The sequence below is a fragment of the Polistes fuscatus genome, unplaced genomic scaffold, assembly GCF_010416935.1.
Source record: "Polistes fuscatus isolate 324 unplaced genomic scaffold, CU_Pfus_HIC Scaffold3, whole genome shotgun sequence".
Taxonomy (NCBI): domain Eukaryota; kingdom Metazoa; phylum Arthropoda; class Insecta; order Hymenoptera; family Vespidae; genus Polistes; species Polistes fuscatus.
Genome location: NW_025113107.1, coordinates 5,043,805 through 5,068,312, shown reverse-complemented (window position 1 = coordinate 5,068,312; position 24,508 = coordinate 5,043,805). Strand labels below are relative to the sequence as shown.

The 24,508-nt window shown below is 27.7% G+C and overlaps 4 protein-coding genes across 5 annotated transcripts; 2 read left to right on the top strand and 2 right to left on the bottom strand.

Moving 5' to 3' along the window:
- Nucleotides 1-3,090: 3,090 nt before the first annotated feature.
- LOC122520141 (pterin-4-alpha-carbinolamine dehydratase) lies at nt 3,091-4,377 on the top strand. Of its 2 annotated transcripts, none has more exons than XM_043640142.1 (3): nt 3,091-3,274; nt 3,776-3,892; nt 3,969-4,377. In XM_043640142.1, exons 1-3 carry the CDS (start codon nt 3,149-3,151, stop codon nt 4,149-4,151), a joined length of 426 nt encoding a protein of 141 aa, XP_043496077.1. In that variant the 5' UTR covers nt 3,091-3,148; the 3' UTR covers nt 4,152-4,377. The 2 variants fall into 2 exon arrangements, with proteins under 2 accessions (XP_043496077.1, XP_043496076.1); XM_043640141.1 differs by having other exon boundaries at nt 3,096-3,274; nt 3,773-3,892.
- Nucleotides 4,378-4,626: 249 nt separating this feature from the next.
- Nucleotides 4,627-6,149, top strand: LOC122520140 (succinate dehydrogenase [ubiquinone] cytochrome b small subunit, mitochondrial). The gene is made up of 4 exons (XM_043640140.1): nt 4,627-4,944; nt 5,142-5,281; nt 5,376-5,566; nt 5,637-6,149. The coding sequence occupies exons 1-4, from the start codon at nt 4,890-4,892 to the stop codon at nt 5,830-5,832; spliced, it is 582 nt and encodes a 193-aa protein (XP_043496075.1). The 5' UTR covers nt 4,627-4,889; the 3' UTR covers nt 5,833-6,149.
- On the bottom strand, nt 6,006-16,606 carry LOC122520138 (indole-3-acetaldehyde oxidase-like). Its single transcript, XM_043640138.1, has 25 exons — nt 16,350-16,606; nt 12,597-12,646; nt 12,349-12,529; nt 11,965-12,096; nt 11,579-11,735; nt 11,295-11,508; nt 10,973-11,193; nt 10,780-10,882; nt 10,434-10,561; nt 10,248-10,370; nt 10,009-10,176; nt 9,610-9,891; nt 9,441-9,545; nt 9,058-9,271; nt 8,803-8,986; nt 8,377-8,673; nt 8,039-8,121; nt 7,780-7,973; nt 7,537-7,695; nt 7,310-7,438; nt 7,097-7,227; nt 6,743-6,992; nt 6,560-6,656; nt 6,380-6,487; nt 6,006-6,293 (listed from the first exon to the last, which is right to left on the bottom strand). Exons 1-25 carry the CDS (start codon nt 16,373-16,375, stop codon nt 6,220-6,222), a joined length of 3,810 nt encoding a protein of 1,269 aa, XP_043496073.1. The 5' UTR covers nt 16,376-16,606; the 3' UTR covers nt 6,006-6,219.
- Nucleotides 16,607-16,752: 146 nt separating this feature from the next.
- On the bottom strand, nt 16,753-24,056 carry LOC122520139 (xanthine dehydrogenase/oxidase-like). Its single transcript, XM_043640139.1, has 25 exons — nt 23,779-24,056; nt 23,606-23,655; nt 23,260-23,440; nt 22,956-23,087; nt 22,591-22,747; nt 22,293-22,506; nt 21,968-22,188; nt 21,776-21,878; nt 21,520-21,647; nt 21,312-21,434; nt 21,073-21,240; nt 20,565-20,846; nt 20,396-20,500; nt 20,004-20,217; nt 19,748-19,931; nt 19,211-19,507; nt 19,007-19,089; nt 18,754-18,947; nt 18,506-18,664; nt 18,279-18,407; nt 18,065-18,195; nt 17,715-17,964; nt 17,531-17,627; nt 17,348-17,455; nt 16,753-17,007 (listed from the first exon to the last, which is right to left on the bottom strand). Exons 1-25 carry the CDS (start codon nt 23,805-23,807, stop codon nt 16,940-16,942), a joined length of 3,807 nt encoding a protein of 1,268 aa, XP_043496074.1. The 5' UTR covers nt 23,808-24,056; the 3' UTR covers nt 16,753-16,939.
- Between the last annotated feature and the right edge of the window lie 452 nt (nt 24,057-24,508).

Sequence of the window (24,508 nt, the reverse complement as noted above, 5' to 3'; positions counted from 1 at the left end):
AGACAAACTCATTCGCGACGGATAGATTCTAGCAATTAAGTGGTGGCTCAAAGCCCAGTTCTTTTATTAGAACAGCCAACTTAATGAAAGGAATCGTCCGAGGTTTTAAAATATATTAAAAGATATTAAAAGATTTTTAAAGTTATTATTTATCAAATAAATTGTAGAGTTCTTAGTCGCTTAGATGAATTTTTATTAAAATGTATTTATGTGTTATATATTTATGTGTCTTTAATCATATTTTTTAGATCAGGATTTTCAGCTTCTAATGTACTAATCTCCCGTTTCTCCCCCCTATACTTTCTGCGTTCTCATCTATACGTGTGCCCAGGTGCTACTCGTATGGGTGAGAAACGGTTAGTATAGGTTAGTAGTTTTAAGTTTTTCCTTGGCGGCTGTCATTGTGCTAGTGATTGCACGGTGTACGTTGCACCTGTGTGTGCGTTTATGTGTGCATTGTACATCGTTTCGCGACATGTAATACCGATTATTTTTAAAGTTATTGAATAAAAATAACTTGTAGAGTCACGTGTACGACACGAACTTTTTTTTTTAACAATCGTTTTGCATAGTAGAGTTACCGCATTTATTTGTGGAAACTTGATATACTCGTATATTACTAGTATGCATATATACTAGTGTATACTTGTATTTTTGCTGTAGTTTTTTATGCAATAATCACTAGCCTTGGCAGACGATTACAGCATTGGTACGTACTCCCATAAGTTTAGAAAACGCGTTTGAACTAGGGTGTCGGAGGTGCCCCGGGGCATGCTCTCTAGTTTAGGCTTTTGCACCCTGGTGGTATGTGAGAAAATCGTGGAGTGGGTGGGTGGGTACGTATGTGTATTGTTCTTTTAAATACGGGTAATTGGCAGGCAGGTAGCATACTTCTTTGAGCGAATGTGAAAACTTTAATTTTAAGTAGGTAGGATCCAGGAAAGGCACGAGGTTCGCTTCCACTCCGGAGTGGAAATTTCGCCGCCTGGTTTATACAGAATTGTTACAAAAATTTATTTTTTTTATTCATTCCATTATGCTTCCTTTGTAAATTTATTTTGTAACTCTTCTGTAATTTTTATTATGTATCATGAGATTCAAAGGAATTTGCAACGATTTGAAAGATTTAGTTCTATTTCGATTCTATCTCGAACGAGATAGAGTCGAACAAATTCGCAAATACTTTGATCCATTTGATACTTAGTTTTAAGTATTATAATATTAGCACTTCGCACAATCGCGATTTTCTCAATTAGAAATATTTGATATAATTCAATATAATGAATAAATGAAATGAAAATATTGCAAGAAAATGCATAACATTTATTGGATTATTTATTTCAATTCTATTTTATTTTTTGACATTAAAAGTGCGACGTGTTATTAGGTCATCAATAATTATCTGCTTGGACAGATTCATTCGTATTCATAACATTCGTAATTCATAAACATTCGTTTAATTGTGCTCGTGTACATGTCTATGAACTCTAAGTTCATTGATGGTTCACAAGCTTTAATAATGAATAGAGAATGTAAACTAATTTTTTAATAATTGAAAATTAAAATCATAAAAATATTAGAATTAATTTGCAAAAGTAGTATGAAAGATCTTATCTTGCTCATATGTAGAAAATGTCCAATGCAGTTTTCAGGGAATGAAGAAAGAACAGGCTAAATGCCGAAGAGGGGCTAATGCCGAAGAGGCCCCCACTTAACTGTGGCTGAAAAGGGCAACTATTATTGAGCTATTGAGTTATTTTCAAAGGTTCAATAATAAGTTCGAACTTTTCGAAAATAGCTTTTTAGTCATATTTTATATTCTATTGTATTATTTGTTTGCTCGTCATTAATTTGTAATTGTAATTGGAGATGATGGATCATTCCATCTCCTTGGCACACCAAATTTGTGTCTAAATCGTCCAAAAAGTGCATTTTTAATTAGTTAGAGTAAAAAATATTAAAATTCTCGTATTATTAAATTTTGAAGTTAAATTAACGTTCAGTAAATATTACAGTCATTTCTTTTTTCTTGTTCATCTTTAAGATTTTTTACTGTGATCGTATTTTATTAAATTTGCAATTTTTCTTTTGTATATAACGTATAGTTTAAAAGTATTTTATAATAATTAATAGATATTATTTTTATTAGTAACTTATTATAATATTTGTACTTTTCCTATTTCTTAATTCATTATATTTTTTAATGTAAAATCACGCGTTTAAATTTAATTTTATTTTACAAACGGTAAATAGAGATTGGATTCAAATAAATAGGGAATTTAAATAAAAAGTGCATCTTTGAATTGGACCACTTATATGTTAGGCTATTGTATGACTTGATTCTATAATTAATATAGTTTTCTTTTTGTTACAGGTGATCATCGTTGGATTTAACAACAAACCTTCTGGGTTTTTTTTTATTTGAGTGTTTTAAATTGCTTCATTTTAAAATATATATATAAATGCATTTCTGAAGGCACACACACACATACTTATACACTAAAAATTAAATATAATTATTTAAAATTCTATTATAATATAACTTTACTATATATCATATACTATCATATACTTATCATATCTTTGATAGTATTGTACGGTCATTAAGTTCCTACTCTCACCCACTGGTGGACCTGGTAGCAACTAAAATGAATCTAGTTAGATAAAAAAGGGGACTTGTGAGCTTCTATGTACTTCTGTATTCTTTGGTTTCATGGACGAGATTCACTATATAGCGATATTAGCGCTGATACGACAACCATTAAAGTATTATAAATAATGCAATGTTATATTATTATGATTAAATTATTATAAATAATAATTATGATTGATCAATTATATATTTTCTATCACAAAATAATATTTTATTTTTTTCATTTACTATAAAAAGAAAATAAATTACACGGTAGTAAAAGAAAAACATAATGCATGTAGTATATAAACAAAAAATGCACCATAATGCATAGAAATTTAGTAACTTCCTAATAAAATAATCTTTTCATTAGATATTTATATAATATTGTACATAAAGAATTTAAATCATACTGTATTCCCGCTTTTAATATTACTAGAACTTCTCTCTCTCTCTCTCTCCTTCTCTCTCTTGAAAACAAAGCTTATAAAGAAATACGTATGGTCCATAACTAAGATGCTGCTAGCAATATTGACTAGAAGATTTATCAGTAGAAGGGGGTTTGAGCAATATAACGGTATATGTCACAACCTTGATCAAAAACAATTATCCACAGCTGTTAGTTCCAAGAAACGAAAAATGGTGAGATTATTTAGTACAAACAGTATATTTATTATATATCAAACAAATTTGAATATAAATAAAGTTATAGATATTATAAATCAAGATATTATTTTGTTCAAAGAAATCAATATGTTCAACCACTTGTTGTTACTCTATCTTTTCATTTGTAAATTGTAAAAAAATCTACAATATCTATATAAAAAGAACATTTTAAGAACATGAATTTTATATCATTAAATTTCTTTCTATAACAATAAGAAAAATATAAATGAAATATTGATTTATTAAATAAATAATAAATAGATCTAATTAATATGTGCAAATAATAATATATTCAAATTGATGTCGATAATATATTATGATAAAATGAAATAGTACCTTACTGATAATATGAGTGTTTACTTAATTTTAATAATATTTTTACCTTATAAATTATATATGCATATTCAATAAATTATATTTATTCAGATTTGTTAACATAAAATATATAACAGCGTTATTATACCATGATTCTAGAAGAAACTTACACAACAAGAGAGAGACGTAGTCCTAAGTCCATTGTTAGAAAACGGATGGTCTGTCCAAGCAGAGCGAGATGCTATTTATAAAGAATTTGTATTTAAAAATTTCAACGAAGTAAATTAACATCCTTGTTAATTCTAAACAATTGCATTACCATTGTTCTGATTGCTATATTTATATTTTTTAATAGGCTTTTGGATTTATGTCACGAGTAGCCCTACAATCAGAAAAGATGAATCATCATCCCGAATGGTTTAATGTTTATAATAAAGTAAACATGACTTTGTCTACGCATGATGTTAATGGATTATCGCAGAAGGATGTCGATCTGGCAACATTTGTTGAAAATGTTGTTAAAACTTACAATAATTAAATTATTTAAAAATCAATGCATCAAGAACCAATAATATATGATGAATATATCTTAATTGTGTAATAATATTTTTCAAAGATTATTTTATATTATAAAATGTTAATATTTTGTTATATTTTTGATTATATAATTAAATAATAAAGTTTGTTTACGCAGTTATGAAATAGTTAGATCTAATTTATATACAATTTGATTATGAAATAATTATTTTAATTTCTGTATAACATTTTCAAATTGCATTCGTATTTTGATTTCTTAAAATGCACCAATCAAAAAATACCTTTTAAAATATCAGATAATATATCTTTTTATAAATAAAATTTTAATATATATATATTTGTTTAACATAAATTAAATACAATTTAATGACATTTATAAATAAATTTATTATGATTATTTAATTTATTTAGATCGATATTCCTAATCGAGATTAGATTTTTCGATTACATAAATCAACTCTGTAAATACGATTATATTTAGTGGTGTACGTTTTATACATTCACACATACAACTCAGGAAAAGAAGTACATATATATCGTTACTATCCTTGTGTTTCTAGTCACTTTTCTACTTAGAAACTACATTTGTAAATTAAGATCACTTCGGATTAAACGTTTCTAAACTTAACCAATAAAATAGTGAGAAAAAATTAATCGAAAATTTGTGTGGCATATATATATTATTAATCGTAATTAAATATTTTCTCAAGATCAACGTTACTTTGGAATTTCTAACAAGATGATTTTACAAAGAATAGCAAATCAATATGTTTTGCGTAACATCAAACAATTTGGTAAGTTTTTTGTTTTTATGTTTTCATATTTTCTTTCCACATTAAAATATTATTTGGATAAGTAACATTTATGTAATCGTTATCATTCGTTTAACCTCACTATAGTTCTTCTCTAATGCATTTCCATACTATAATAATATGTTATATTGGTAATATTTTTGAAAAAAATGTTGAATAAACATGATTTTTTATTTCAGAATCTCTTACAAAACCTAGTTGTATGTTATCGCACTATGGACAATTGTCACGAACAACCAAATTTACTTCGTCCCTTACAAATTTGAATCTTACCAATACTAAATTAGCTAATAATGAAAATCATCAATTATTGACAAAGGTCTATATATTTATGATATATATCTTTGAGGCGTATTCTTTGAAAATAACTTGACAAACTATATTTTAGAAATCGTTTATCATTTTGTTAACAGTTACCTATGTCTTTAACCTTAAGCGGAAATCAATCTCGCTTTGCTAGTACAACAGGCAGTCATGTACGTTTATGGATCGCAGAGAAATTAATTTCTGCTGCGATACCAGTTTTACTACCGGCTTCTTTATTATTGGAAAATCCAGCTGTTGATGTTATAACTGCTATTCTAGTTGTAATGCATATGCATTGGTACGTACTTTGTATTGGTCAGATGCATGTCTATTTAAAATATCATTAATCATTATATTCATATAAATAGGGGTTTGGAAGCTTTGGTTGTTGATTATGCAAGACCTATTGTTGTTGGACCGCTTCTTCCTAAGGTATTCCATCTTTTGTTAAATCTTTTGTCAATTGTAACACTTGCTGGGCTTCTTGTACTAATTTACAATGGACCTGGTATTGGAAAATCTATCAAAGATGCATGGAGGATCGGTCAACAAAAAACTACTTAGGTACTTAGAATAAAAAGGTCAATAAGTGAAATAATTTATTGCGATAAGTTACATATGACGTAGTTACCTTCTTTCTAAATTGTACAGAAATAAAATATTTATTATCTTACATCTATAAAAAAAACTTCATTTAATTAAAGCTTAATATACGTTAATATGAAATCTTGATCAAATTAAGGCCAACAAAAAACCAAAGTTATATATTTATTCTTCATTGTTTTGTACAAAATATTATTGAATATATACGCCCTGTTCTAAACTTTATTGTTTCACTTTAGTACTACAGCTTATTATAAATACATGTATACAAGTGAAAATATTTTTTTAATGCACATCTATTCTTTATGTTTAAAAATATTACTTTATTTTTATGTATCACTACTAAAATTAAACTTTCAAGACCATTAGTTCTTTATTAGTTAAACTAGTTAGAAGAATTTTTTCTGTTGTCACAGGACCATCTAAAAAAATTTAAGTAGGATTATTATGTATTAAAATAAAAATAATTAATTGAAATTAATTATAAATATTTATAAATAATTTTTACCTAGCGGATACCAGCCAGATTTTCCAGTTTCTGATCTAGCTGAATTTAAAGCTTGCCGAATAGCAAAAGGAATTACAACACTCATACATAGTGGAGGTTCGCCAGTTGCTATAACATAATTTATTTACAATAAGTCAGACATATATATAAATTATTATTATAGTTATCAATTGTATTTACCTTTAGAACGTAATACACCTAATCGATTCGGTGTATTCCTTCTAAATGAAACTCTAAAATCAACTGGAATGTCTTTAGCTCCAGGAGGTTTGTAATTCTAAATTGATACAGAAACATAAGCATTATTAGTATATGAAATTAGATTTGTTCTCACAGATCAATTAAGATTTCATATAGATATACCCAAGTTCTATAATTCGTTAATGCGCCAGTTTTCGGATCGTAAATCAAATCTTCAGAAGTCCAATATCCAATTCCCATGATGAAAGCACCTTCTACTTGACCTAAGTCAATCTCAGGATTAAGACTGACACCAGTATCTTCTAACAGATCAACTCTTTGTATAAGATGTTGTCCTGTAAGTACGTCAATTTCAACTTCTGCAATAGTTACACCATAAATTTTGTAAGGTGTTGTATCTTTCGCTGTAAACCTAAGAATAATATGAATATATTTAATTATTGTTTTTTTTTATCGGATAAACAAATAAGTTGCCTAAAGTAATAAAACAAAAAATGTTATCTTATATTTATGTACATGTAACGAGCACATAGATCAACATCCTTCATATATGCTGCCATAACTAATTCCTGCCAAGTAGGATTTTTTAATTCTTGCTTAATAGGCTCTAATCTTGCCAGAAGTTCTTTGCAAGCCATCATGGTTGCCTAAAATAAACGAAATTTAACATGTTGAAATTTTCTTACAAATTTCTAGAAAAACATAAAAAAAAGAATAAAAAATACTCACGTATGCACAAGATTCACTTGTGATACTTCCACCCGTGACAGAATTATTGGGAGCAGTGAAATTATCACTAGGTCTCACTTTGACAAGTTCCAAATCTATACCGAGAATATATGCTGCTACTTGAGAGATCTAACAGTTAAAAAAAATAGCAAAAAATTCAAATCAGTTAGATTAGTTACATGATAAAATTATTTTATTTTTATTTTAATTTTAAAATATCTAGTTACTTTTGTGTGAATACCCTGTCCGCATTCAGTTCCACCATGGGAAATAGAAACAGTTCCGTCACGTGCATAAATGCTAACCATAGCATTAAATTGTCCCCAATACATGAGAGGATACTTCATTGGTACCAATGCCATTCCTTTCTTTTTCCAGCGATTTTCCTGCGAAACGTATACCATAAAATAAAACAATACAAATAGAACAATCTATACATATATCTTTAAATAAAAAACTTGATTTTTTACATTATTAAACATTTCGACTGCTCTTTTCCTCGAATCGTAATCAGCAGATTTTTTCAAATCTTCTATCATTGGTTCTAACACAGCTTTATCCTCTGCATTCATGTTAATCAATTTGACTTCTGTAGGATCTTTGTTTAATTCTGCAGCTATATGTTCCATTATGTTTTCTATTAAAGCTATTGCTTCGGTAGATCCTGGCGCAAATAGAATACTTATTACATATCATATAATTATAACAAATCGTTTAAATTTACCATACCTGGTGCTCTAGCGTAAGTGTTGGATGGAATATCAGTTTTAACTTCGTAACCATTGCAAGTCCATCTTGTAGCATCGTAACAGCTGTAATTAAAAGATAGATCTTGATAAATTATTAGATAATTATTATATATATGCATATTTATTATTAGAATTATTAGAAATTTATTAGACAATTGTTTGTTAATTAAACATATATATAGTTACGATTATTAATTTATTATTAAGTTATAATTACTCTGCATATATACAATAGTATAAATAATTTTGTATTCATTTAATGAAATAATCTTCAAATACGTATATTATATATCATATCATATGAATACTATAATATACCTTTCCATATGATGCATTACAATTGGTGCATGCACTTCATTAAAAGAACAGCCTAGATTGCTCCATTGATTAGAATTTAAATATTGAATACGTCCTTTATTGTTCACGCCGAGTTCGTAATCCTGTTTGGTTGGAACTCTCTTGCCTATGCTCATCATATTACTTTCGATTGACATAATGAGTCTTGCTGGTCGATTAAGTTTGTGACATGCAAGAGCACATGCACAAGCTATTTGAGTAGCTCGTGAAATTTTTGATCCATACGCACCACCCAAACGTCTTACACTAATGTTGATGCTAAAAAATAAAAGGTATTTATTTTATAAGGATAATATTAAATAAATGACAGTATTTCATTGACTGACATTAACTAATAGATAGAAACGAAGATTTTAGAATTATACTTATTCTACCTAAATTCCATACCTATTATTTTGAACTCCTAGGCAAAGAGCAATTGAAATTTGAGTAAGATCCATCCATTGAGTTGCTGCGAAAACGTCCATACCATCCTCAATCGGAATGCAAACGCAAGATTGAGTTTCCATAGTATAATGATATTGAGGACCAAGAGAGAAGGATCCTTTGATAACGTGTTTCGTATTTTTACCTACAAATTGTTCAAGTTAAAGTATCTATGATATTTATTGTTAGTTAAAATAGATTAATTAATATAATTACCTTTATTTTTGGCAGAAACATTCACTGTTTGGAAAATCCTGGTTTTATCATTAGAAGCTAAAGCATCGTCGATGGTTATTATTGGTTTCGTTTTCAACGCATCAGTGTACGTTATTTTTACTTTTTTTACTGCTTCGTTTGCAATAGTATGAGTAGTTGCGACTATTATTCCAACTGGTTGTCCAGCATATGAAATTTTATCTTCCGCGAATAGCTAAGGATAATAATTTAATGCATAGATCATTTTTTTTTATTTAATATGATACATACTCTAGAGAACATAAAGAAAAGGAGAAAGAGCGAGAGAAATATCTGTTTTAAACTGTTCTTTAAAAAAATAACGATTCAATTAAATCAAAAGATAGAAAAATGATCTACCCTACCAATTCATCTTCATTGAGCATCTGCAGATTACTGGAAGCTGAGATGAATATATTTTTTCCAGGAATATCTTTTGCTGTATAAAAAGCCACCACTCCTTTCATTTCCTATAAATACCATCAATTTAGTAATTGAACTATCTTCAATGATTATCTCTTAATGATAACATACCAAAGCTTTCGAAGCATCGATATTTTCAATTATACCATTAGCCACTTCAGTTGAGACGAAAGCACAAAAAACTTCGTCTTTTAAAGGCATTATATCATTGACGTATTGTCCCTCTCCCGAAGTCTGATAAATGGATTCCCTTTTTGCAATAGGTTTGTTCAGTGGCCAAATATTATTATCCGTATCGAAATCTTGTTTAGCAGATGATAATTCGCGTTCTAAAATTGTTCCACCGCTTCGAAGTTTTGAATCAATGTTTTCTGGTTTTATACTTAATATAAACTGTGTGAAATCAGATTTTATTTATATTTATCATTTAAAATAAAATTATTTAGTATAACCAATTGTAAATTTTTTAATTTGAAGATTCTCTTTTCATGATAAAATTATTAATAATACCTTGTAAAATAATCCTTCAGCCAATGTTTTTCTAAATTCAGGAGAATAATCAGGCAGAACGTGATCAGGATTTAATTCTTTGTCCAATATGTCGATAGCAGATTTGATAACGTTCTTGTCGAATATGGATTTTTGAAGTAGAAATTCCTGAGTATTTACTGCATGCATCTGAAAGAAACAATATCATATTTAAGATTCATCAAAAATGTTCCCATTTAATTGTATCCTAAATTACTTACAAACTCTGGTCGAATTCCACCGAATAGTATGTTGGGTTTTTCTAAAACTATTCCATTTCCATCCAATTTAAATAAAAAACCAGCGTTAATATGAGCATGGGCATTTTGAGCTCTTGGCATAATCTGCATAAAATGTTTAATTATATTTATTTATAATTATTGTTTATTTAATTTTACTTTAATTACCTTGTAGGATCTAAATTCGTAAGAGCTATTGAGAGTTGGAAGAACAATACTGTATATAATCTTGTGTCTCATATCACTTTCAAGAAATTGTAGCAAATTCATGTCTATCTTATTTCCAGGACTTTCGACTGCGATTTACAAAAAAATTGTCATTTATTATATAATATAAGGATTGATTAAATTTTATGTATAATTAATATTGAATCAATTTTCATAAATATAAATGTAAAACTATAAATCATAATTTTATTAAAATGAGATTAGACTTATATAATTGTCGAAAAATAAAATTAGGAATTCTATGATTGGGAAATATTTTATTTATCGTATATATTTATTTACTCACGTATGTGTATGCGTGCACCAGCAGTTTGTAGTATGAGGAATAAATCCGAAGGAAATTCATGGTATGCATGTTTAATCATGAGATTACCAGCTATGGTACCGATCTAAAAATATTTTTACTCAATCGATTGATCGATCATTCAATAATTTATTAAAACATTTATTTTGAAATATAATTTTTTACGATTGCTTACGTTTCGGACTGGCACACTTGCAATTAAATCAATATGATGAGCCAAATGACGTAAATATTGGAAGCCATCATCTTTTGAATATTTCTCGAAAGTATTCATTGCTACCGTGAGGGACACATTGCTGCCAAGTATCAAAGAATTTTCAGTTTTTTCTATTCGACGTAAATCGGGTATATCGTTTATATCGATATAAAGATCTGGCTTAACAATTCTATAGACGCCTGTAATATATTTATTGAATAGATTATATCAGCTGGTAGACAAACAAAAATTCATTCGTTTTCTGATCTACATTAATTTGAAAATGACTATCACTACGTACCATGAGCTGTATTTCCACCATTCAGTATATAAGTAGAATTCGAATATTTCTGAAACGTTGAGAAAAGATTATCGATTGAAAGTACTTTGTGGAAGTCTGCGTTTTCCAATTTCATCGAGACTGGTGTTGAATTTTGCAGACTACAAATTCGCCCATTTTCCCCATTTTTACAAGGCATACCATTTTTAGGGCACATTTTTATTTTATACGATTCCTAAGGAACACAATACAAATATAGTCATATCAAGTTTTTATTATAAAAGAAAATAACGATCTTTTCTTACTTCGATATCTTGAACGGTCTTCAGTAATGTAGGTGATGCATCAGAAGCAAAAGATTTGAATGCATCTAATATTGGTCGGTAACCCGTGCATCGGCAAATATTACTACCAAATGAATTCTCGATTTCTTTCATTGTATGTTTCTTGTCCTTCAAGAGACTGAAAATTTTTAATTTATTTGATTTAACAGAAAAATATGTATATATTCGTATTTGATGTTGTTTAAATTATGATAGATTAGAAATTAATAATTTATAATAATTTAAAAAAAATGTTTGTAATACATATTTTTATCATTAATTTGCATGACTTTAAAATAATGAATCACTCTATATCCTGTAATGATTATTTTAATTTTTATTCTTATTTATAAAATTTTTGTGTTGACCTGTAAAGATTCATCACCATGCCAGCTGAACAATATCCACACTGTGATCCATTCATTGCTGCTAAGGTTGTTTGTATAGGATGATATCCTTTCATTCTATTACCTATACCTTCGATAGTCTCGATCGCCCATCTACAAATAAACCGAAAAAAATATAAAATCTTATATCACAAATCAGAATTATTATTAATAATTTTTATTGAATATTTTTTTAATTTACAAGTTTTTTAAAAAATTTATTTCTACACAGAGAAATCAGAATTATTATTAATAATTTTTATTGGATACTTTTGGTTTACGAGTTTTCTTAGAAGCATAATAAGAAATGTATATAAATGAGTCATTATTAATAACATTAATACTAATTGCAAATATTAAACGTACCCGTTACATATAAAAATTGGTACAAGACAAGAATTCACTGCCATTGTTTCTCCTTTTATTGTGGCAGCAACGATACAAGCACCACAACCACCTTCGTGACACATAGCTTTTGTACCACGTAATTTCGCATACTCTCTAATGAAAAAGTTTAGGGTTGTATTAGGTGGGACATCCTCGGATACTAAACAAAAATAATAATATTTTATTGTAATTGTTATTATTATTTTTAAATTTGTCAATGATAGTACCTGTGTATGGGTTACCGTTGATAGTCAAGTCGACGGTAGATTTAGAATCCCTAAAATATAAAAATGAATATATATTATTTATTTATAAAATTCACACACACTTTGTTAATAAAAAAGATATGGACATCAATAAATGAAACTAAATTTAAAATAATATATTAAACGTTTTTTTTTACATTTAATAAAAATTAAAAAGACAATTAGAATAATTAAAAGTCTTACATATTTCGTACTTTGTGTAGGACAATTAAGATAGAGAAATTTATTCGCGAAAACTATTTAATATAATCTACTTTTAAATGTAATTGACGATAGTTTTCTTTTTAATAGAAATGTCAAGTATGAAATGAGAACGTTTTTTCAAACCGTAGAAGTATTTTCTTTAATAAGAAAAATTTTTGTAGCTTATCACAAGTTAGATTTGCATTTTTGTTTAACAAATTAGCGATAAATATGTAAATTATGGAAATTAAGTAAGCTGAAGCAATGTTGATGACCACGAAAACATAAGTAAAAACTCGATTTGATTTTGATCCCGGTTGATTTTGATTCACCATTATACATATATACATATAGTTCATTTTGAACAATTTATTTTTTTTCTTCTAACAATATTTTTCTAACTTTTAATTAGATCGATAAACAAAGTTAATTATAGTAACCCGTATTATTTTGTTTATAAATATACTTCGAATAAAAATAGTAATCAAAATATTTAAATAAGGGAAAAATAAATGTATAGGGTGTCCGACATAACTCTAATCACGATTTTTCAAGTACTTGCGATAATCTGACAAAAGAATACTTTAAGTATTATTATTTCTTATATAATACTTAAGTATTATTTTATAAGAAAAAAAATTTCGCAAAATGGCTGATAACAGCACTGTGGTATTGTTTGTGTTTTGTTAAAGTAACAATAAATTACACACATAAGTAATTTTGTTGTTTTTAAAAGCATTTGTGTCCTTCGTTCACCGGTAACAAGCAAAAATAATTTTTTGTTGAAATTTTTATTTTTCTGCTTTCTAGATCATCCAAGGACCATAGTATACTGTGTCGTTGAATTCGTATTAATATAATTAATCAAAAACAGATCAACTTTTGTTTAAAATATTCTTTTGTCAGGTCATCGCAAGTACTTGAAAAATCGTGATATGACTAAAATTATATCGGACAGCCTGCATATTTATTTCTATAACAAAAGAATAGATAAGATAACAATTTCTACTTGTTAAGACATATTTATTTACATTATCTATAGATATATATTTATTGCACTAACATTTTTTGAACATGTTATATATATATTGTATATATTGTTAGAAAATAATTATAGATTGTATATGCATTAGAAAAAAAGAGAGAAAGGGTGAGAGAGGGGGAAATGATTATCTTAAGTGATATTCTTGTACGATTACATGTTTATATCAAGCTATTTACACTCATATTGTTCATATGGAAATTAGAATGTATCTAATTACTTTTCTTTCTTTAAGTTTTATTTCATTCAATTTTTTACCAATTATTATTCACATAATGTTGCTTTCTATGATAGAATTGTTTGTTTTCTTTAGAACGAATAACAGATATTAAAATTAATCTGATTTTTGTCGTCAACTAAAATGAACGTATACGTAACAAGCATAAATCAGAACATTAATAAAAATGTTAACGAGATATTTCCTTTGATTACGAGGGTTAGATTTAACGAGACTAAATCGAACTCGCTAATCCGTTTGATAATATATGATTTGTCTTAAGGAAGACTGTAGTATAAGTCTGTGTAGGTTATAATATAAAAATTTTATTATCATTCGGATGCTGTATCATTAACTTATGATTTATACGGCCAGTACTCAAAGCTTATTAGGTATATTCTTCAATAAATTACGTAAGAAATTATTCAAGAAAATGTGAAATTAAAGAGAAAAGAACTCGTATTTAGCAAAATTGTATATTATTTATTTATATCGCATATCAAATTTAAGTTTCACGTGCTTTGATATTAGATGTACAACTTTGCTTTCGCCGTTTTTTAACGTTTAAAACGGCCGTTTTAATGTCCTTTATTTAATTAAAATTAATTTTTTTAATTTCTTTTGTTTTTCATTGTATTAATAAATATCGTCATATACGTATATTCGTATATGTAATGTATATTGTATATAATTCCATGATAAAATTAAATATTTATTTGTAATCAAAGAGTAACGTAAAAAAAATGTATGTTTAATGCTACGTAATAAATTTTCATTTTGTTTAGTGAGTTAAAAAAGATCTAAGAGAACTTTCAGGACACCTTGTATATACACACATACGTCCAATATGTAATAGGAAGCGTGAGAAAACGTCGTCATGGGTATGACTCGATTGAATCTTGTCTAATGTGTTATCTTATATCCTTACATGAAGAACAGTTGTTATTCATTTTATGCACGTATATGTATATACATTCTTCTATCTTTTTGTATTCTATATATATATAATTATATGTAGAAATTCTCTTCAAACTAGCTATTTGCCATTGAAGAAAAACTTATTTCTTGGCTCTTCTTACCTGTTAATTGTGTGTACTTACATAGGATTACGATTACGAATACACTTATATGCACATACACATGAATATATAATGCTTAAATTACTACGTAGGAAGTAATATTCACGTTGAATTAAAATTATCTTATCGTTATGTAGAAATGATTTAAAAGAAATACTGTTTTATATTTAAATAGAATGATTTTGCTAGTATGGCAATATCTTTAGGAACATTGATTAATTGATTAAATTAATGTATTTTACTAATGGCATGTAAAACTTTCTAATTTTATTTTATTATCTCTATATTTAAAGTTTCTTTATCATTATCATCGCTTCTCGTATATGTGTATACAGTATATGTATGTATATATGTGTATATTCAGCTAAATAAGTTTATCTAATCTTAATGTTAGCTATGAGAAATTTTAGTATGGAATGATATTGTATAATAAGATATAAAAAAATTCGACGGAAATAAAATTGTTATATCATCCGATATAATAATTTTGGAAACATGAATATATCTTGAATGTATACGTCTTTGTTATTTTTGGTTTTATAGAAAAATGTTTGGGAGAATGTTACATTATTTCAAAGGACAAATCTAACAAGAGAAAGTATTTTCTTTTCAAGATAATTTTCTTTAAAAATTGTCATACTTATCGATAATTTTTAAATTGAAGTAAACAAAATGTCTATCTGCTTGGAATAAAAATAATGAAGTACTTGTAATATACAAAAATATATATTATCTATTGCTATTTGAAAATTTATCAAGAAAAAAAAATATATAAAAATATTAATCTTAGAGAATGTTCATGTGCGCGCAACCTGATCATGCAATTTTCTGCGAGATTTATAAAAAACTCAGTTGCTCACAACTACGTGAACAATGGGAAAGAAATAAAACTAAGAAAGTATGTTAAGATTCCTTGTGAGTAGATATTTTCTTACTATTTCAATCACGTTACTTTCACGTTTGAACTAGTTAATTTTGTAATCGAATAAAAAGTTTTATTTGTTGTAAAATTTTTTTTCTAGAAATTCGCAATATCATATGAAACGAACTATATTTTAATCGAAGAACCTAATTTTTATTAAAATAATCTATAATTTTACATATCAAATACTAAGATTTTTAAAAATTATTATATTTTTATTTATTTTTTTAAAGACGAAAAAAATCAAATATATATACGTGTACACACATACCAAAGTAAGTCCATTGTCGGTGCCATAATTAATACAAATTCGACGCAAACAAATGAAATCTAAATTGTTTTAATTTCTCGATCACACAATTTTGTTTTCTACACAACGAACTTATTTATAAACGGATATGCGTTTATCCGATTGCAAGATGATTTGAAACTTTTTAAAAAGATAAATTTTTGTTCAACCTATCTTTTATCCAAACAATTTGAGAGAAGGATTGTAACTATCTCATATAACCGGAGAAACTTACTCTTATACTATTGCAAGACTCGATCCCCACTACTGTGCAATTCATGATTGTTGGCATCATTCAGCGTGCAGCGCTTACTTGCAGAAATTGAAATTGAAATTGTATAAAAAATAAATATTATAATTAATGATTTAACACCCAAACAAAAGACTTGATTTATTAAATACTTTATATGCATTGACATTAAATCTTTAAGTAAAAAATTAATGTTATATATTTATTCTCTTCGTTTAGTTGCAAATATTGATGAATATATTCGACCTATTCTCTAAACATTATAATCTCAATTTAAAAATTACAGCTTGTACAGCTTGCAACTTACTAACGCGAGTTAAATTTACAGCACCATTTGATCTTTATTAGTTAAACTCGTGAGGAGAATTTTTTCCGTAGTAACGGGACCACCTGTAATTGAAATATTATTTATTACACATTTATATATTTATAAATGTTATAAAACCGTTTGTATCCCAGAGGATTTTAAAAGAACGAATATATCAAAATAGCCTGAACAACGCGATTGCGAAAAAGCTCATACTGTGCGTAGCGTTTATTTAAAGCTTACTTTGTTTAATGCTAGTTCGACAGTCAATGACATGCATCGTCAATTGTCCATGACGTTCGAAATGTACTGAAATTTATCGACACAAAATCTGAAGAGCGCGATTAAGTAAATTGGGACTCTAACAGTTAAAAATAATTAATGAAAACAAAAATTTAATATTTATATAAATAACATTATTACCTAGTGGGTACCAATCAAATTTTCCAGCATCTGATCTTGCTGAATTTACAGCATGTCTAATAGCAAAAGAAATTACAACACTCATACATAGTGGAGGTTCGCCAGTTGCTAAAACATAATTTATTTACAATAAATCGGACATATATATATAAAATTATTATTATAGTTATCAATTGTATTTACCTTTAGAACGTAATACACCGAATCGATTCGGTGAATTTCTTCTAAATGAAACTCTAAAATCAACCGGAATATCTTTAGCTCCGGGAGGCTTGTAATTCTATATCGAAACAGAAACACAAGCATCATTATTATATAAAATTAGATTTTTTCCATCAGATACAGCAAAGATTTTGTATTTATATACCCAAGTTCTATAATTCGTTAATGCGCCAGTATTCGGATCATAAATCAAATCTTCAGAAGTCCAATATCCAATTCCCATGATGAAAGCACCTTCTACTTGACCTAAATCAAGCTCAGGATTAAAACTGATGCCTGCATCTTCTAACAGATCAACTCTTTTTAGAATATGTTGTCCTGTAAGAACGTCAATCTCAACCTCTGCGATGGATACACCATAAGAGCTATAAGTAGTAATATCTTTCGTCGTAAACCTAAACGAAATATGTATTAAATAAATTCTTTTGTATATTAGATAATGAAATAAATTTTCTTTTCGAAACTAGCAAAAAATATCTTTTGTTTTGTGTTTACATGTAACGAGCACAAAGATCGACGTTCTTCAAATATGCTGCCATAACTAATTCCTGCCAAGTAGGATTTTTTAATTCTTGCTTAATAGGCTCTAATCTTGCCAGAAGTTCTTTGCAAGCCATCATGGTTGCCTAAAATAAACGAAATTTAACATGTTGAAACTTTCTTAAAAATTTCTAGAAAAATATAAAAAAAAAGAATAAAAAACACTTACGTATGCACAAGATTCGGTTGTTATACTAGCACCCGCCAAGAAGTTATTAGGAGCAGTGAAATTATCACTGGGTCTCACTTTAACAAGTTCCAAATCTATACCGAGAATATATGCTGCTACTTGAGAGATCTAACAATTAAAAAAAAAATAGCAAAAAATTCAAATAAGTTCGATGAATTACGTGGAAAAATTATTTTTTTTTTTTTAATTGAAAAATATTCAGTTACTTTCGTGTGAATACCCTGTCCCATTTCAATTCCTCCATGAGATATAGAAACAGTACCATCGCGTGCATAAATGCTAACCATAGCATTGTACTGATCGAAATGTACTAAAGGAAACTTCATTGGTACAAAAGCTATTCCCTTCTTTTTCCAACGATTTTCCTATAAAACAATTAGAATAATATAATGAACGTTGATGAAACAATTTATGAAGGAAAATACAATAGTTAAAACGAATGATTTGTTCATACACTATTAAATATTTCAATAGCTTTCTTCCTCGAATCATAATCAGAAGACTTTTTCAAATCATCTATCATTGATTCCATCACATTTCTATCCTCTTCAGTCATATTTATCAATCTAACTTCTATAGGATCTTTCTTCAGTTCCATAGATATATGTTCCATTATATTCTCAATCATAGCAATAGCTTCGGAAGATCCTAATACAAAAAGAGTGTTTTTTAAAGTTCGTAATATCCTAAAAAATTATCTAACATACCTGGTCCTCTACACCAAGTGTTGGATGGAATATCCGTTTTAACTTCGTAACCATTACAAGTCCATCTATCAGATTCGTAACAGCTGTGAATTATAAAATAAATGTTGATAGATTATTAACAAATTATTAATTTATTAATTAATTTAAAATAATCTTCAAAAATTTGTATATAATATATTATTATATGAAAAATATTCTACGTACTTTGGTAAATAATGCATTAGATGTGTTCCAGTCATCTCATTATAAGAAACGCCAACGTTGCTCCATTGAATTGAATTTAAATATTGAATGCGTCCTTCATTGTCCACACCAACTTCGTATTCCTGTTTAGCTGGAACTCTCTTGCCAATCGACAGCATATTACTTTCGATCGTCATAATAAACCTCACAGGTCGATTAAGTTTGTAACATGCAAGAGCACATGCACATGCTATTTGAGTTGCCCGTGTGAGTTTTGCTCCGTATCCACCACCTAAACGTCTCACGTTGATGTTGATACTAAAAAATCAAAATAAAAGATATTAATGTATTACTGTGTAGGTATTAATAATAAATATTTAATTAAATAATACAATTATTACACATTGTTCTTATATAATCATATGTAAAGGTGATTAATGAATGATAATATTTCATAGACTAACATCAAATAGTAAATAGCAACAAAGATTAGGATTATCAAGTAAAAATCTTGCAACCAGAAGATATATATGTACTTATTTTACCTAAATTCCATACCTATTATTTTGAATTCCTAGGCAAAGAGCAATTGAAACTTGAGTAAGATCCATCCATTGAGTTGCTGCGAAAACGTCCATACCATCCTCAGTCGGAATGCAAACACAAGTTTGAGTTTCCATACTGAAGTGATACTGAGAACCGACAGTGAAAGAACCTTTGACTATACATTTCGTGTCTTTACCTGTCGGTAAAGTTACTTTAGTCAGAGTATCTATGGTACTTGCAAACAATATAAATTAATTAATTTAACTACCTTTTTCTTTTGCCGGTTTATTAACACGATGTAAAAATCTAGTTTTATCATTAGAAGCTAAAGCATCGTCGATGGTTATTATTGGTTTCGTTTTCAATGCATCAGCGTACGTTATTATAACTTTTTTTACTGCTTCATTTGCAATAGTATGAGTAGTTGCGATTATTATCCCAACTGGTTGACCAGCGAATGAAATTTTATCTTCCGCGAATAGCTAATGATAGTAATTTAATGCAAACATAAGTTTTTTGTATTTAATACGATACATACTATAGAGAGCGAAAAGAAAAATAGAAAGAGAGAGAGAGAAAGAGAGAAATATTTGTTTTAAACTATTCTTTAAAAAATAACGATTCAATGAAATCAAGAGATAATATAATGATTTATCCTACCATTTCATCTTCATCGAGCAGCTGCATCTTACTGGAACTTGAGATGAATAGATTTTTCCCAGGAATATCTTTTGCTGTATAAAAAGCCACCACTCCTTTCATTTCCTATAAATACCATCAATTTAGTAATTGAACTATCTTCAATGATTATCTCTTAATGATAACATACCAAAGCTTTCGAAGCATCGATATTTTCAATTATACCATTAGCCACTTCAGTTGAGACGAAAGCACAAAAAACCTCGTCTTTTAAAGGCATTATATCATTGACGTATTGTCCTTCTCCCGAGGTCTGATAAATGGATTCCCTTTTTGCAATAGGTTTGTTTAGTGGCCAAATATTCGTATGAGTTTCGAAATCTTGCTTAGCTGAAGATAATTCGCGTTCTAAAATTGTTCCACCGCTTCGAAGTTTTGAATCAATGTTCTCCGGTCTTATACTTAATATAAACTAGAATCAAATTTTATTTATATTTATTGTTTCTACGTAACTTCTTTAATGTAGCAAATCTCCGAGTGATTTTAATTAACTAATAATATATACGTAAATTGTTAGTAATAAATTAATTTACAGAAGTCAATGTGATCGGAACGCGTTATTTTGTTGAGCAATGTATAATCAAGGCTAAAATATTGTTTTATGTTTAAAGGTTCTTTCTCAATTATTAATAATATACCTTGTAAAATAATCCTTCAGCCAATGTTTTTCTAAATTCGGGAGAATAATCAGGCAGAACGTGATCAGGATTTAATTCTTTGTCCAATATATCGAGAGCAGACTTGACAACGTTCTTATTGAAAATAGATTTGTGAGTTAGAAAATTTTCAGTATGTGTTGCATGCATCTAAAATAAACAATGTCATAGTTAAGATTCATGAAAAATATTTCCATTTAATTTCGTCCAAAATTTCTTACAAAATCTGGTCTAATTCCACCGAACAATACGTTGGGCTTCTCCAAAATGTTTCCATTTCCATCCAATTTAAATAAGAAGCCAGCGTTTACAAGGGCATGTGCGTTTTGAGCTCTTGGCATAACCTACAGATAATATAATAATTACATTCTAGAAAACCTTTTTAATTTAAATATTTTTTAAATATTCATTTGATTTTACTTTAATTACCTTGTAAGACCTAAATTCGTAAGAGCTGTCAAGAGAATGAAGGACAATACTGTATATAATTTTATGTCTCATATCAATTTTAAGAAATTCTAGCATATTCATTTCCAGTTTCTCTCCAGGACTTTCGACTGTAATTTACAAAAAAAAAAATTATTTCATTTACTACATAACGATTTTTTCAAGCTAATTAATAAATAATATTAAAGTTGATTTTTATGTATATATATGTTACATGATTATAAATGAATTTACTCACGTATGTGTATTCTTGCACCAGCAGTTTGTAGTATGAGGAATAAATCCGATGGAAATTCATGGTGTTCGTGTTTAATCATGAGATTACCAGCTATGCTACCGATCTAAAAATATTTTTACTCAATCGATTGATCGATCATTCAATAATTTATTAAATATTTATTTTGAAATATATTTTTTTACGATTGCTTACGTTGCGGACTGGCACATGTGCAATTAAATCAATATGATGAGCCAAATGACGTAAATATTGGAAGCCATCATCTTTTGAATATTTCTCGAAAGTATTCATTGCCACCGTGAGGGACACATTGCTGCCAAGTATCAAAGAATTTTCAGTTTTTTCTATCCGACGTAAATCGGGTATATCGTTTATATCGATGTAAAGATCTTTTTTTTCAATTCGGTATACACCTGTAATATAATTATTAAATGGAATATATCAGCTGGTAGATATTACAAAGAAATTCATTCGTTTTCCGTTCCTCGTTAATTTGAAAATGATTTTCACTACGAACCGTGAGCCGTATTTCCACCATTCAGTATATAAGTAGAATTCGAATATTTCTTAAACGTCGAGAAAAGTTTTTTGATCGAATATACTTTGTGAAACACAGCATCCTCCAATTTTATCGAAAGATCTATCAAACTTTGCGGGCTACATGTTCGACCATTTTCTCCATTTTTACAAGGCATACCATTTTTTGGACACATTTTTATTTTATACGATTCCTAAGGAACAGAATGCAAAACATGTAGAAAAAAAGTCATAGTCATATCGAGTTTTTATTAAAAAAAAAAAACAATTGTTCTTACTTCGATATCTTGAACGGTCTCCACTAACTTGGGTGGTGCATCAAAAGCGAATGATTTGAATGCATCCAATATTGGTCTGTAACCGGTGCATCGGCAAATATTACTACCAAAAGAATTCTCGATTTCCTTCATCGTTCGCTTTTTATCCTTTAATAGACTAAAAATATATAATTGATTTAAATTAGCTACTTGTTTTTTCGTATATGTTTGTTATTAAAATTAAATAAAATAATATAGTTATGATTCTTAATAATTAAACAATTTTTGTTAAGAATAATCTATTTAACTCAAAAATTAACACTCGCTGTCTATTCAATCATTATTAATACTATTATTATTATTATTTATGAAAGTTTTGTACTGACCTATATAGATTCATAACCATCCCAGGTGAGCAATACCCACATTGTGATCCATTCATTACTGCTAGAGTTTTTTGTATAGGATGATATCCTTTCATTCTATTACCTATACCTTCGATAGTCTCTATCGCCCATCTACAAATAAACAAAAACAAAATAAAATCTTATATCAGAAATCAGAATTATTATTAATAATTTTTATTGAATATTTTTTTAATTTACAAGTTTTTTTAAAAGCATAATAAGAAATGCATATAAATGAGTCATTATTAATAACATTAATACTAATAGTAAATATTAAACGTACCCGTTGCATATAAAAATTGGTACAAGACAAGAATTCACTGCCATTGTTTCTCCTTTTATTGTGGCAGCAACGATACAAGCACCACAACCTCCTTCGAGACACATGGATTTTGTACCACGTAATTTAGCATATTTATGAATAAAAAAATATAGGGACGTATCTATTGGAACATCTTCGCATACTATAATGATAATAATGTTTAATTAAATTTTTAAACTCGTGTATGGTTATTTTATTTGATTAAAATAATGATTGCTTGACTTTTTATTATTCTTTTTTTCTTTCTATATAGTTTGTCTTTGTCAATCAAATTTTCAGCAATTGTAATCAATAAAATAATTCCTACCTGTGTATTGTATACCGTTGATCGTCAAGTCGACAGTAGATTTGGTGTCACTACAATAAAAAATAATATTATATAATTTTAAACAATAAACATTATTATTTAAAATTATTATAATATTATTATTTTTTAACCGAAACAAATATAAATATAAATAAATATATATTTATAAGTACCCAATGATATCATCCTCTATCGGTGGCATAATTAATGCAATCGAAGTAAATTGAAGATATTTTTACTCTTGATCACAGAAATATTTTTTAAAAATGAATTTTTTTTTGTTTTCTTTCTTATGTATCCGAACAACCTACTGGAATGTTGTAACGTTTTCTTTCAACTGAAAAAAGTTTTACTTATGCTATTCTTATATTGTATCGTTTTTGAATAGCATATCATGTATGCATCTGTGTACATATAAAGTAACAGTTGAAAATAATTAATAATCTATAGAAAGTAAAATTACTTTAGTTATGATTTATAATAATATAATAAAGCATTTATTAATTTGAATAAAAAATATATATATATATTGAAAAATTCACGTTTATTGTTAAATAAAAATTAGCAAATACAAAAAATTTAGTTTTTTAATAAAACTAAAAATACCCGGAAAATAATTCTTTTTATTATTTATTTCTTATATTCTTCCTTTTTATTATTTATTTTCTTTTCTGTATGCACTTTTCAATGACTCATTCTTTATACAAAGACAGCTGTACAGTAAGGTAAAAAAAATAAATTATGTGTTGAAAGAACTGTTAAATGGTTTCGATCATCGAGCAAAATTATTACGGTGGAAGGCACGGTGGTATCGATCGTAATATACCAGGCAATAATAATTTAAATCATTTACCATTGATGACAATTAATTTGATATTTCTTCTCAAAATTTCCTTTCTTTCT